Source organism: Heteronotia binoei, chromosome 12 (genome assembly GCF_032191835.1).
Source record: "Heteronotia binoei isolate CCM8104 ecotype False Entrance Well chromosome 12, APGP_CSIRO_Hbin_v1, whole genome shotgun sequence".
In the NCBI taxonomy this organism is placed as follows: Eukaryota; Metazoa; Chordata; class Lepidosauria; order Squamata; family Gekkonidae; genus Heteronotia; species Heteronotia binoei.
The window spans coordinates 44,938,595-44,952,248 of record NC_083234.1 but is presented as its reverse complement, the minus strand read 5'-3'; the positions used below and the strand labels follow the sequence as shown (position 1 = coordinate 44,952,248).

General features: G+C 44.3%; 1 protein-coding gene across 5 annotated transcripts in view; it reads left to right on the top strand.

Annotated features, from left to right (window-relative positions):
- Positions 1 to 13,654, top strand: part of ANK1 (ankyrin 1) — a 228,175-nt gene that overhangs the window by 118,444 nt on the left and 96,077 nt on the right. For all 5 annotated transcript variants that reach the window (XM_060251576.1, XM_060251577.1, XM_060251575.1 and 2 more), the window contains exon 3: positions 13,477 to 13,575. In XM_060251576.1, the coding sequence (XP_060107559.1) occupies positions 13,477 to 13,575 (99 nt within the window). The remainder of the gene's footprint in view (positions 1 to 13,476; positions 13,576 to 13,654) is intronic.

Sequence of the window (13,654 nt, the reverse complement as noted above, 5' to 3'; positions counted from 1 at the left end):
GACCTTTATTTGTAGAAATTCAGGCCCAGGAACAGCTAGCCCTTTTTTTGCAGCATAGAAGTTAGGTCCTTTCCCAGCACAATGATAGACAGAGCAGAGCCCTTCACTGAAGGAGAGTGCCGGAGCTGGCGTCCTTATTCAGTCCATTTTGTATTCACCACCTATGCTCAGAGGCGGAGGTGGGGATGCCTGCGCAGTCAGACAGTGACTCACCTCTCATCCGAATGCACAATATCACAATAGCAAAATTGGGAGACACTTCTGCGGTCTGCTCAGACCCACAAGGGAGGTGGACTTGCATGGAAAGCAGCTCTCCTACATTCCTTCCACGCTCAATGCTCATGGAGTTCTCAGAGTTTAAGGCAAGATGTCTGGCATTCATAGCCAAGGGCTGGCAATTACCTGGATAAACAGCCAAGTTGGAGGCACAGAGGGCTAGCCTTGTGGCCTCTGCCTGCAACAAGCAGCTAGGCTATGCCTGGATGGAAATTATTCCCTGCTGTAGACTTGCTCCAAATGCAGAAACAGCAGAGTACCTGCACAGGGCAATTCACCATTCTTTCTGCCAATGTCCTCATGCCTGCCATTCCCCTGTGCCAGCTTAAAAGGGCTTTTACCAGCTTAAAAACCCCAGAAGTATATCACTGTAGTGATGATATAGCAATAGAACTACTACCATTTTTTTTAAAAAGCCAGTTAAAAAGTCTTCCAGTGGCCAGAGGTGGGGAATGGAAAATAGTGGCTGTGAAGGGAGAGGGATGGAAAATGGCATGAAATATGAGTGAGGCACTTCAGAAGTCTTCCCCTCCCCATCCACCTTGTGAGGAAGTCCACTTTGACTCTGATATTTCTGGAAAGATTAGTGTGAATCAGGTCCTGGAAACACCAGAGCATATCATGCAAAACTATGATCAGCAATAGCAGGTGCATTGGATGGAGATGTGGATGCTCTGAAAAAACCCCCATTCCTGTTTGAGAGCCAGAATGGAGGAAATCCTCTATGTTGTATGCATGTTTGAATCCACCTCCCTCCCCCATACACAGAATACTCACTAGACATGCACATCTGAATTCTCCAGTTTGTGTAAACTCTGCAAGTTAAGGAAATATGCATAAAATTGCTTCTTTGGCATAATTCATTGTGCTTCTGGACCCGCATAATTCATTGTGCTTCTGGACCCAGCGAGAGTTCAGTGGCACCTTTAAGACCAACAAAGTTTTATTCAGGGTGTGAGCTTTCTCGTGCATGGACACTTTGTCAGACAGACACTGTGTTTCTGCAACTCAAAGGGAGATACGAGAATCTCATCGGGACTGGAGCTCTGCCCATTGGAATTCCTCTTCCTTCCTTTGAAGTTTTAGCACAGGAATTGCTTGGATATAATCTTCACATTCATAAAGGCTAGAATGTTTATGTTTTTGTCTCTGTTTTCAAAAATGAAAGCTGAGATTCTTGGGATGAGGGCGTTCCTGGTAACAAACTGCTTTGTGCTTGCATGGAATACAAAGTTCAGTGGTTATCTGACTTCTGAAGGACATGCTACAGCTAGAAATGATAGAAGGCGGCATTTGGACAAGCCGCATGATGCTTCCTAGCTCTCCGCAAACTGAGCTAGCTTTTCTCAAGGGTTTGCTACTGCAGGTTCTGTAGCAAAAGCACTTGAATGAGGAATTTGTCCTGGAATTAAGAGCAGTGTGCACTAGAAACTTGGTGTCATAATACCTTGGTATGGCTTTTCCCTAAAGAATTTTGCGAATTGTCATTTGAGGAAGGTGCTGAGAAGGCCTCTTAGAGTCCCTGGGTCTGCTTGCGGGACTACAGTTCCTTGTGGAGAGAGAACAGCTAAAACCCATATGTAGTGTGGATACATCCCTGTGTTTCCAACCCAGTAATTTCTTTGCAGAATTACAGAACACTGAGGCATATGCTTCTGTTCTTACCTTGGAAGTTTTTTACTCCCATGATGGGGCTAGGGAGGCAGTTAGAATTTCACACCTCTGATATGTCAGCAAATCTCTAACCTCTGAAACAGCAGGTTGTGAGAAGTGTTCCGATTTCCCCTTGACCTTTACTCTAGGACCTTGGGTCACCGGTATGCACACTGCTGAGTTCTGACAAAATGTTACCTGTCACAGAGGGATACATAGGTAGAAGTGTGTCTGCACATGTGGATGCAACCTGGTAATATGATTTTGCTGGAAAGATCAGTGAACAAGCCCAGACAGGAATCCATCTTAAGTTTGCAAATCTTCCACACCTTCGTGCAGGACATTTTTTTTAATGCCTGTGATGGAAAATCCCAGTGGTGCTCCTTTGGCACTAAATGAATATGGGGCTTAAATCAGTGGGTAATTTTCCTGGGAAAACCTTACTGAAAGTATTGCGGTCTTGGGAAACTCCTGTTCATTTCAATGTGGCTTGTACTGTAGAAATTCCCTGTATGGGTCAGATCTGCATTTTGTTGGATTCCCATAATGCCCCCTCCCTTGTCCCCCTCAAATCTGTTGCCTGAAGCAGCCTCATAGCGGGTCCACTTCTATGGATCAATGTTGTATTCTTACATCTTTCCTTTGCAGAAGAAAGTGTTACGCTAGCTAGAGAGTCTCTTTCTCACACACGCATACCCCAGTGTGGCGCAGCCCTTGATTCTTAATTGGGTGAGAGTGTTGTGCTCATTAAGGAGAAGCGCTGCTTTGAACTGGGCTAAGGCCCCAGAAAGTGAAGGAGAAAGGGAGGCCTTGTGGTAACAAAGCTACAGCTGCACTTGCACAGCTCCAAGGTATATTTCTTTACCCATCACTGACCAGAAATAAATAGCTATTCAAGGTGCCCCCAATCTCTCAAAACTCACTAAAATAGGAAAAAATAGGGATTTTTTTTTGGGGGGGGGGGAGGAATGGTGACATGGCTTAATAGTGTCACATTCCCCTGCAGTGCATTCTGGGAGTAACAGCCTTTTATGTGTTTAAATAGGCAAGTTGTACAACAGCTGTAAGTCTTCCTGAGATGCTTGTCATAAGTGTGAAAAGGAAGAAGTGGGGGGGAATATGTGAGCACTTGCCAGGAAAGTATACTTACTCAATTGTAGACTTGCCTCCTTTCCTTTCATGAGGGGAAAAAAACCCAAGGCACTGCACCTTATACAGGAAATTATGAGAGGGTAGACCTGCTAGTATTTATAGAAAAAAATTTATTAGAACAGTCCAATTTTTTCTTTAAGCCTAAATTAATTTATTCATTTAAAATATTTTCATGCCACCTTTCCATCTGATCAGGGTCTGGATGCATTGCTTAAAAACAACATTGAAATTATTAAATAATTCCATAAAAACATGTAAAAGACAACACAAGAACCAAGGAGAAGGGCCAATAGCCTTCACTGGGAGGTATGCCAAACAAAACTAAAAAGTCTTCACCTGCTAGTAAAAAACATGGATGAGGAAAACTGGACAATTTTCTTGGGGGAGGGAGTTCCAAAGTCTTGGTGCCACAACCAAACAGGCCTTTTCTTGGCCTCAGATATTGGAGCAACTGAAGCCGGGCCTCCAAAGATAACTGAAGTGAGCAAGTATGTTCATATGGGAGAAGTCAGTCCTTAAGGTATGTTAGCCCCAGGCAGTAGAGGACTTCAATATCAATACCAGCACCCTGAATTGAGCCCATAAACAATTTGGAAGCCAGTGTAGGTGGCACAAGACTTGAGTGATATGGTCTCTACACTCCACTCCAGTCAACACTCTGGCCGCAGTATTCTGTACCAACTGCAGTATGCAGACAGTCTTCAAGGGCAGCCTCATGTAAGGCACATTGCAGTTATCTAAGCTAGATTAAATAAAGAGATTTCTATTGAAAGAACATGCATTTTTATGTAGGTAATATTGCCTACGTGATTTGAAAGTAACAATTCAGGCATTATCATCAGCAGTTAATGCATCCAACACATGCTGGCAAAAGTCTGTTTAAAAAATCTTTACCCACATCCGAAAAACAGAATAGCCTTAACCAAGCTCACTTGATGCACTCTTGCCTCGCCTTTTACCCTACATACCCTTTTACAAATAGGGACTTTTGCCACCCCTGTCTTCACACCAAGGATTCTGAGGTTCTTAGCCCATCAAATGCCCAGTGCTCCACCTCCAGTGTACTATGTGTGCTTACCTCATCACTGGCTAACTGTGCCTTTTTTGCTCTGCCTCTTTTAAGAAATCTGCAGAGAGCAGCTGTTGCATCACACCTCTGTACCTTCAGTGCTCCCAAGCTCAGGTGCCATAATGGCTACTTGCAGGTTTTTTGTCATTGCCCTGTGTCTGTGCAGCTCCTGATTTCAGGCAGTCCACCTTGAGAGTGGGAACCAGAACTCGCCATCCCTTCCCTTCTCCCTGCTTCTTCCTGACTGCCTCCAGGGTCCTTTGGTGATTTTTTTATATATGCTCCCTTCCTGGTCAGGCATTTGTGTACTGCAAAACTGAACACCTTTCATGTACAGGCAAGTTCTCTTCCAGTTGGTTTGAGAGGCTGCCTGATGGCTTTTCTGGTGTCATGGGATATGACAAGCCAGAGCAATATTTAACAGAAGACAGTTCAATATCACCTTGGATCTGGTTGCATGAATATTAATGAAATTATGAGAACTGTAAACACACCCTGAAACATTTGGCTAGCTAGGCAGTTATAGGGGTGGGGGAATAGAAGGGAATACACAGCAACAAATGCTAGCAAATATTTTTAAAAGCCACCCCACCTCAAAAAAATCAGATGACATGAAGAAATGGTTTACAATGGACAGTCACCAGGGGGCTGTCCCTGTTAAATGGGGAGTCTCCTCTTTCCACAGTCTGTCCGTTTTATTTTATTTACTTCATTTATAGCTTGCCTTTCTCTTTGTGACTCAAGGCAGATTACAAAATTAAAAAAAACCCAGTTCAATTAGACAGCAGGGGATTTCCAATAAAGAAAGCAGGCTGCAAAGCAAGCAAGATGGCTCTTTTGTTGAATTGCTTCAGGTGTGTGATAACAGCACAACTGGGCATTTTACCAGTCCATTTGTCCATTGAATGGTCAAATAATGGTCAGCAGTTTCAATAGCTTTAATGTTATTGTCATTATTTCCCCATCAAATTGTAGCAAGCTTATAGCAACTCTTTAAAGTTTTCAAGGCAAGAGACATCCAGAGGTGGTTTGCCTTTGTTTACCTTTGAGTTGCAACCCCAGTCTTCTCTGGTAGTTTCCCAACTCAGGATTAACCAGGACCAATGCCATTTAGCGTCTGAGACTACTGTAGTCAGGGCTCTCCAGGTCAGGGCATTAACATTGTTAGGAACAACAAAAAGATACTTCAGCATCATTGTATTTGGTCCTTATGCTAATTACAGAAACATATTCAATAATGATTATGCAAAAGAACAAACTTGTAAAAAAATTGTGAACAATTTACATGGTTTGTCTTGGGCCGTGACTGTTCCCTTCAATGACTGCTCTTCCTGGGTATAGTTGTCAGCAGCCATAGCAGATGGCCAGTAGAAGAAACTTTGTTCTGCTGCTAGGCTTGCCCTCAATTTCTTCAAGGTTAGGGAACTAGCATCTCTCACTCCTGCCCTTGTTAACAAGGAAAGGTGCTACCCACTTATTTGCATATTAGGCCACACACCTGATGCCAAGCCAGCCAGAACTGCGTTCCTGTGAGTTCCTGCTCAAAAAAAGCCCTGGTGCTATCTACACAGTAGCATTTGCAGCTGCATTGAGCATTTAAAAAGCTTTTACCTTAGCCAAACAATAGGTGGTCAGTGAAAAACATTTGACTGGCTATTTAACCATTGCGCCTTCTTTGATATAGAGAAGTTTTTGAATCCCACAGGCTTCTTCATCAAGGGAACATTTCTGGTGGAAGATTGCCCTAGTTCTTTGCCAAAAGGAGCAGAATGTTGTCATCGGGGGTTGTACTGTAGAAAAAAAAGTGGTGGAGCTCATCCAGGGATTGTTATTCAGCTGCACCTACTATTCAATGGACAAGGTGGGAAGGAGGAGGTGGAACTGTCAGAAAGGTGCCTATGAACTACTGCTGCATAATGAAGCATTTGTCCATTTACTTGCTACTTTTGAACAATTAACTTTACTTTGGCCCTACTTTGTGTACTGAATTTTTGCCAGATACATCACTGGAATAATATTTCCCCCAGTACATGCCACTTCTGCTGTGGTGAACCTGATGTAAACACTTAGTTTTGCAAAACCTCACATTAAATCAAAGTTTTCATTTACTTGCTCATCCTGCATTGCCTCACCTCTCTCCCCTATTTCCAACCCTGGATATTGGCCAGCCATTCAAATGTTGGTACCTGAGGTGGTGAGAATCCAAATGGCAGCTCCCCTTCTCCCTAATTAACTCAGAGCCCAGTAACAGTGGGAAGTTCTCCTGCACAAGCCTCAATGAAATGAATAGGAGAGTTGTGCAAGAATGTTATGTATTATGGATTAGATCTTTTTGTTTCCCTTCTGCTTCCTTTCATTACATCCAGAACTCACCTCGTGATAGGGCTGTTGGTGCCTGGAGAGCCACTACCTTCAAATGACTCAAGCCAGCCACATGCTATGTGGGAAGAAGGGAACGATTCCATTTTCAACTCCCCTCCTCCCCAATTCCTTCTATCTAACATTTATCAAGCAGTCCAATCCTATGCATGTTTACTCATTTTTTAGTAACTGTGAAGCAGATTGGCGCCTCAGTGTGCAAGATAACCTATAGCACATAGGTACAGGGCCAGCTTTGAAGGATTGTGTGGCAGGCATTTTGTGAGATCCCAAGAACCTGGACACAAAAACAAGGGGAATGGAGTATTTACAGCCATCAGCCCCGCCACCTTGAGTACCCACTAGATTGAAAAACATAAACCAATTTTGATGTTACTAATATTATGACTAAACCAATATGAAATGGAATATGACAAAGCCAATTTGAAGCTGACAGGCTCAGTTCAGGTATCATGTGAAACCAGGATTTAAGGGGCTGTCTCCAGGATCTGTGGGAGGGTACATGGTGCTGCTGGCAAAGATCCACCAGACTTGGGCAGGTATCTTACATAGTCTGCAAATAAGACGGCCTAACAGCAGTATACTGCCAAGGTCAATGGGGAACTGTTTGCTGAACCCGGCTTCATAACTGCTAAATTGCAGTGCATCAGTTGAACTAATCCTGCAAATCAGTATTGGATAATTAAAGAAATTACTTCCTTGTTGAGCTTTTGCTTTAAGAGACCGTAGCCATATTGGGTACTGCAAAAGAAAGATTTGCTAATCTTTAAAAGAAGGGTGTTCTCAGTTAGCCAGAGGTCTACAGAATAATAGCAATTTCTGCTTGGTTATCTTAATGCAGGTTTGGCTGAAAAAGACAAAACCAATTATATATTGCAGAGTAACCACCCAGAAATCATGCTAATATTTTTTGCATCCAATAAATAGAAGTTTTCATGTACAAGCTGTATCTCTTTCTTAGAATTTACATGGATTATACTATGCTCAGCTATTGCTGAGTCACCATATAACTGCCGGGACAAACATCTCCCAAAAGAAGACTTTCAAATTCACTGAAGATAACTTTCATAAAAGAATATTACTTACTACTTACATAGTTGTAAGTGAAAACAAAATACTTTTAATAATACTTATATATGGTTATTGTTCTGTTTAGAAGAGTGCCCCCCCCCCAGATTAGCAAACGGCCTCCAGTAGCGCAACTGCCTTGCCTCTATTCTCACTTCTCACAGAGCCGAAGAAAATGGCAGCCTAGGAAAATCCTCTGATTGCATGCCCTGCCTTTTCCTAGCTTTGTGGAGGAGACAACTGAAAGCCAAAATACACAACATGACTAACATGTGTCAGGTCCAGGGTGTGTGGCCAGACTTGCAGTTAGATGCACAGCAGGGGATCTCACCTTCAACAGTGCTTGTTTGCTTGATGCTGGGAGGGAAACCAGAAGCTTCTTCTCCCTCCCCTTGCAGCCCTCCCTCAGTGGGCCAGGCAAATGACTGCTATTTAAGGGAGTTCTGCAATGTACATCTGACTGTGAGTCCTTTTGGGCACCTATGCATCAGGCGTATTGTTTAGTTGAGTACTGAGGTTGACTTCAGACAAAACAGAAGTACAGTGGCACCTTAAAAATGAACATTTATTCTATTCTGCTTGCTGCAGTAGACCAACCCGGCTACCCCTCTGGAACTGTCTTGCTCAGAAACCACCCCCCTCCCTCCCAGGACCATGGAACCGGCACTGCAGAGGTGTGATGATGTCGTCTGCTGACACAGCTCATGTGTTGCAAATTCAGTCCCTGTTTCCTTAACGTCACTGCTAAGTGCCAGTGAAAGCCCTGTGGGTTTCAGAGTATCGATCCGTTCCCGTACGTGGCCCACGGCTTCCAGCTGCATTAGGCGCTCTTCCAGAATACTTCATTTGTTTCTTTACTTGAAAGGATGGTGATCGCTCCGCCTCACAGGGCTAGGCCTCTGTGCCATGATTGTTACCCTGCTCAGCACATCATTATGGCAAGCTTCACATTAGCATCTCTCTCCGGAGACAAGCTGTTTGTTCGCCTTTGATAACCGTCTTCAAAGCAAAGCTAACAGCCAAGATTTATGCTTGGCCCTTTGAAGAAAGAGTTATCTTCCTGCAGAGGGGCAGTACTTGTTGGCTCAGTGGAGAGACGGGACTTGCAGGGAAGCCTTTTTTTCCCACCCCCCATCTGGCCCTGGGTTGTGTTCAGACTGTACTCCTAGGAAGCTCCAGTTCTGCAATTTGATGATGCAGATAAAGTGTGTTTGCAAATATTTGATTAGTTTGTCTATAATTTATTATTCAAATTGCCAATTAGTTGTGATTTTTGTCAGAAAGCAAGAGGCAACAGGTGGGCATGGAGACTTGCGGCATTTTTTCTGCAAACATGATGGGTAGAGACTTTCATTTGAAAACATAAAACACAGATCTCAGAAGAATGTTTCTTTAAAAAAAATAAAATTGCAGTTACACACCATATAGTGAATTGCTCTGCAATGCCATAGGATATGGAATGAGTACTGTTCTCTTTTTAATCTTGCATGAATGGGGAATGGGGTGGATAAACTGCCACTGATGACAACTAGTGATTCTACAGTTATAGCTGTAAAAATGACTTGACTACATATTCCTTCCTGGAAGGTAACTGAGAGTGTCCTGCTGCTGGGCGCTAATCCATAGCACAAAATACTTCCTTTTCTCTGAACCCCTGTTAGCATAAGAGCCAATTTATTCAAGCAGTATTATATAACTTTCAGGATGCTGGTATTACCTGTTGGAAGGCTACCTTGCAACCTTTCCCTTTCACATAGAAAACTAGCACATCAGGGAGAAGATTAGGCCCAAGCCGCCTTTGTTACATACTTGTTTGCTGTCTGTAGGGGAATAAATGGGGGTAGTATTCAGATATGCAGATTGCCACTGCTCCTGGAAGTTCTACGCACTAAGTTGTGGTGATTTTATACACTGTTCAACTTCCTCAGCATAGCAGCGTGTGTGTTTGTGTGTGTGTGTGGGGGGGTGCTCTCATGTGCTCAGGGTTGGTTTTTAGCAGGAAATAGTCATGCCATTGCATCTTAAGAGCCTAAATTCTGTGCCAGGGTGTCACAAGAAAGCCACATTCTGTTACCTAATTTGAGGAAATCCACAAAATTTGCTTCTTATATTTTCATGCTGTGTCATTTACGTCTTTTCTCCCCAGGCCCTGAAAATCTTATGAGCAACAGCTCCAGCTGTGCAGATTTCATCACATACTTTGTGGCATACCTTTACCTCAGTAAAAACAAACAAACCCCACTGATGTGAGGTTCCAAAGCTGAGCTCTGGACTTGCAAATGGCTTTTTGGGCCACAACCTGGCAAGAATTTCTGCTCTGAAAAGCAGCATGTCTTAGAATAGGCTGCATAGAGCAGTACAGAGGCCAGGAAAAGCTGAGGGTCCGGGGAATAGGTCTAGGTCAGACTGTGCCTCTACTGTGCAAGCTGCAGGTGTGTGTGGGGGGTAGGTGGGTTACTCATGGCAACTCTGGAACTTGTTTTAAGAAGACCTGGGTGCTAATTACACCTTCCTCTCATGATTTGACTGCCTCTTTGCCATTCCACCTGGGGGAATATCAGACTTGTGGTAAAGGTCCAACCTCACATGTCCTGTATGTGATAAAGAGGGATACGTGTGGTCAGACCTACCCCACAAGCCCTGTATTCTCACACAAACAGAGCGAGAATTTATCCTACCACCTGATCATCATCACCTCACCGTATGACTGTGCACCAGCCTTGGTTCCATCTTCATCCACATCGTCAGAGTACCTGCATCTGCCATCTTCTTCAGTCACGTGCTGTTTTAGCTGCCCAGCTGTAATGAGAGAAAAGGTGCCTTCGCTTGGCCCTGGATGCCTGCGTCTAGCCAAAAGGATGCAAAGAGTCTTAAGCAGGAAGCCTCTTGGGGCTAGAAGCTTGCAGCCAAAGAGATGGCTGGTTATTTTGAATCAATATGTGAAGTTCAAGCTTTCCTCAGCAATGCAGCTCCTGCCTGCGTGTGCCCTCACCACTCCGGCCCGTTGTCTCTACCAATTTCCATCTCAGACACATCCCTCTTGGTCTTCTCTTCCCTTCACTCTTCTGTACTGCTTTTCCTCCAGCCTTCTTTTCCTCACCTCCCTCCCTGACTTGCCTTGGCCTGCTGTCTTCACCTTTGTAGACTCTTTTATTTGCCTTATCCTTCTTTAAGACTGCAGCAGCAAAATCAGCCAGTGGTTGCAAGATATAGTTCTGCCTGCAACTCCTTGAGTCTGGGGTCACTACCACAAATACCACTGTGATATAGATGAGGGGTTCCCAAGCTTTTTGAGCGTGTGAGCAGCTTTGGAGTTTTGAGATGGGATGGTAGGTGGCACTACAAAATGGTGACCAAGCATACATAAACAGACAAGAGAAAGGGGTGGGGGTGGGAAAATATAAACAAACAAAAAAGTCCATGGGGAGACAACTCACACAGAAGAAGATAATAAAAAAGGTGGCAAGAGGATAAAACACACAGAGAGAAGCCTGAGGGGTGCTCCCTAACCCCTGCCTCCACACAGTTCATCCGTGGTCCTGTGTATGGGATCCTGAATCCCTCTCCTGTGAGTGGTGGGAAGATTCCAAGTGAAAAGCCCCTTTATTTGTATTGAGGCCCTGGTTCTGCCTTCACAATGGTGCCACTTACTCTTCTGAAGCACATGTTTGTGCCTGGTAGGATTGCCGGCCTCCAGGTGGGGCCTTGAGATCTCCCATTTTTACAACTGATCTGGAGCTGGTAGAGAGCAGCTCCCCTAGAGAAATGGATGTTTTGAAGGGTGGAAGCTGTGGCATTGAACCATACTGAGACCCAGGGCTTTTTTTGTACAGGGAGATGAGAACAAAGTAGAAGGCAAGCTCATGAGCACTGTATGGGGTGGGAGAAGTGTCAAAACAGAAGAACATTCAGAGGATTATTAAGAAGCCTAATTAGCAATGATGACTTGGAGCTAATTGCATTGATAGGCTTGCCAAATTACCCCAGCAACCAGCAAGTTCCAGGTTAGAAAATTCCTGGAGATTTGGGGTGAACCCTGGGGAGGACAGGGACCTCAGTGGAGTACAAGGCCATAGATGCTTCAAGCATCCATGTTCTCTGGGGGTCCTGATCTCTGTAGTCCAGAGATGAGCTGCAGTTACAGGAGATCTCCAGGCCCCACCTAGAGGTTGGTATTCCTGTCAAGGACCTAAAAGGAAGGTGGCCAACTGACTTAGGAGGAAAGAGCCCAGCTGGCTTTTTATGAGATATTGGCATGTGTTGTAGGGTTGCCATTTACAAGTTGGAAAATTCCTGGAGATTTGAGAGTGCAGCCTGGAGATGACTAGGTTTGCAAAAGGGAAGAGAAGGCCCTCAGCAGGGGTATAATTCCCTGGATTCTGCTTTCCAAAGCAGTCGGTTTGGTGCAGTGGTTAAGTGTGTGGGAGAACCGGGTTTGATTCCCCACTCCTCCACTTGCACCTGCTGGAATGGTCTTGGGTCAGCCATAGCTCTGGCAGAGGTTGCCCTTGACAGAGCAGCTGCTGTGAGAGTCCTCTCAGCTCCACCCATCTCACAGGGTGTCTGTTGTGGGAGGAGAAGATATTGGAGATGTAAGCCGCTCTGAGTCTCTGATTCAGAGAGAAGGGCGGGGTATGAATCTGCAGTCTTCTTCATTTTCTCCAGGGCTGCCAGTCTCTGTCATATGGAGATAAATTATAATTATGGAGGGTCTTCAAGCCCCACCTAGTTGGCAACCCCTAACCCAAGTGAGTGAGGAAGGAGAGTTGCTTCCTTTCCCCCTGCTTGGCTTTTCCTTTCCCAATTAATTACTAGATTCTTTTCATGTTTAATTGTATTTATTTTGCAAAATTCTGCATGGTAGAAGGCTGTGTGTACAGCTCAGGTGTCCGTTGTGCCTGGGTATGGTCTCCCTTTCTTTCCTTGCTGAGATTGATATCAAGAGGAGGCCTGGCTAGCTGCCTTGCTTGCCGCAACACAGGGGCTATGGGTCTATGGAGGGTTGGTCAGTCAGGGGCCGGCTGATGGGATCCACATGCTTGCTCAAGCCCACACGCTACCCTGTCAGTCCTGCTTTCCAGTCTTCCCCCAAAATGTGCCTGTTTGTCTCCCCAGCACTGACTTGCTGCAAAGAGTGGCACCACAGATTTATCTCCAAGGTGTTACTTTTAAAAAATTGAAAAGTGAGTCTCTCAGGTTACCCATTGAATTTCTCTCTTGCAACAAAAAACTTTAAGGGAAATGAACGCATGTGCTCTAATTTTTGATTCTTGTAGTTTCATGGCTTTTTGTTTACAAGAAGTAACAAATGCAACTAGGGTTTAGGATGTATATTGAACAGTTTTCTCAATATCTGTCAAGTTGCCATTTCCATCATGTGTATCATTTCATGTATGTATTCATGGCATCCGGGCATCCATAGAAAATCTGTTTTCAAAATTTGCATTGAAGAACATACCATGTTTTAATCTGTATGGATATGTGTCCATTTTCATTCTGATTCTTACCCAGTTTGTAATTTTGATTAGATCAGGCTTTCCAAAGGCATAAGAATCTTGTTTCCTTGATGTTTCCATACATCTCCATCTATGGGGAACTTTAATTCATGCAGAAATTATTAGGTTTGCAAACAGCTCAACGTGTATTGGACTGTATCCTTAAACAGGGTCAACCAGATGATTCAGGATTGCCCAGTTCTCTTAGACACACATTCCAACAACGCAGGAAGATACTGACATTTCCTCCCCACCTGTTGCATCCATGGTCATTGCTAGAAGTCATATATAGCCCTTTTAACTGGCACCAACTGCTGCAGGACAGGGCCAGCTAAGAGCAAGCAAGCTGAGGCCAGGATCTCATACACTCTTCCCTTTTTCCAGAATGGGTTAAATGCTTTGCACCTGGCTTCCAAGGAGGGACACGTGAAGATGGTGGCAGAGCTGCTGCACAAGGAAATTGTTTTGGAAACCACCACCAAGGTAAGGCCCAAAGCTGCTGAGATGGGGATGGTGTTTACAGAGAATTGCCAGGTCTTAATTTGTTCTCTTAACCTGTTCC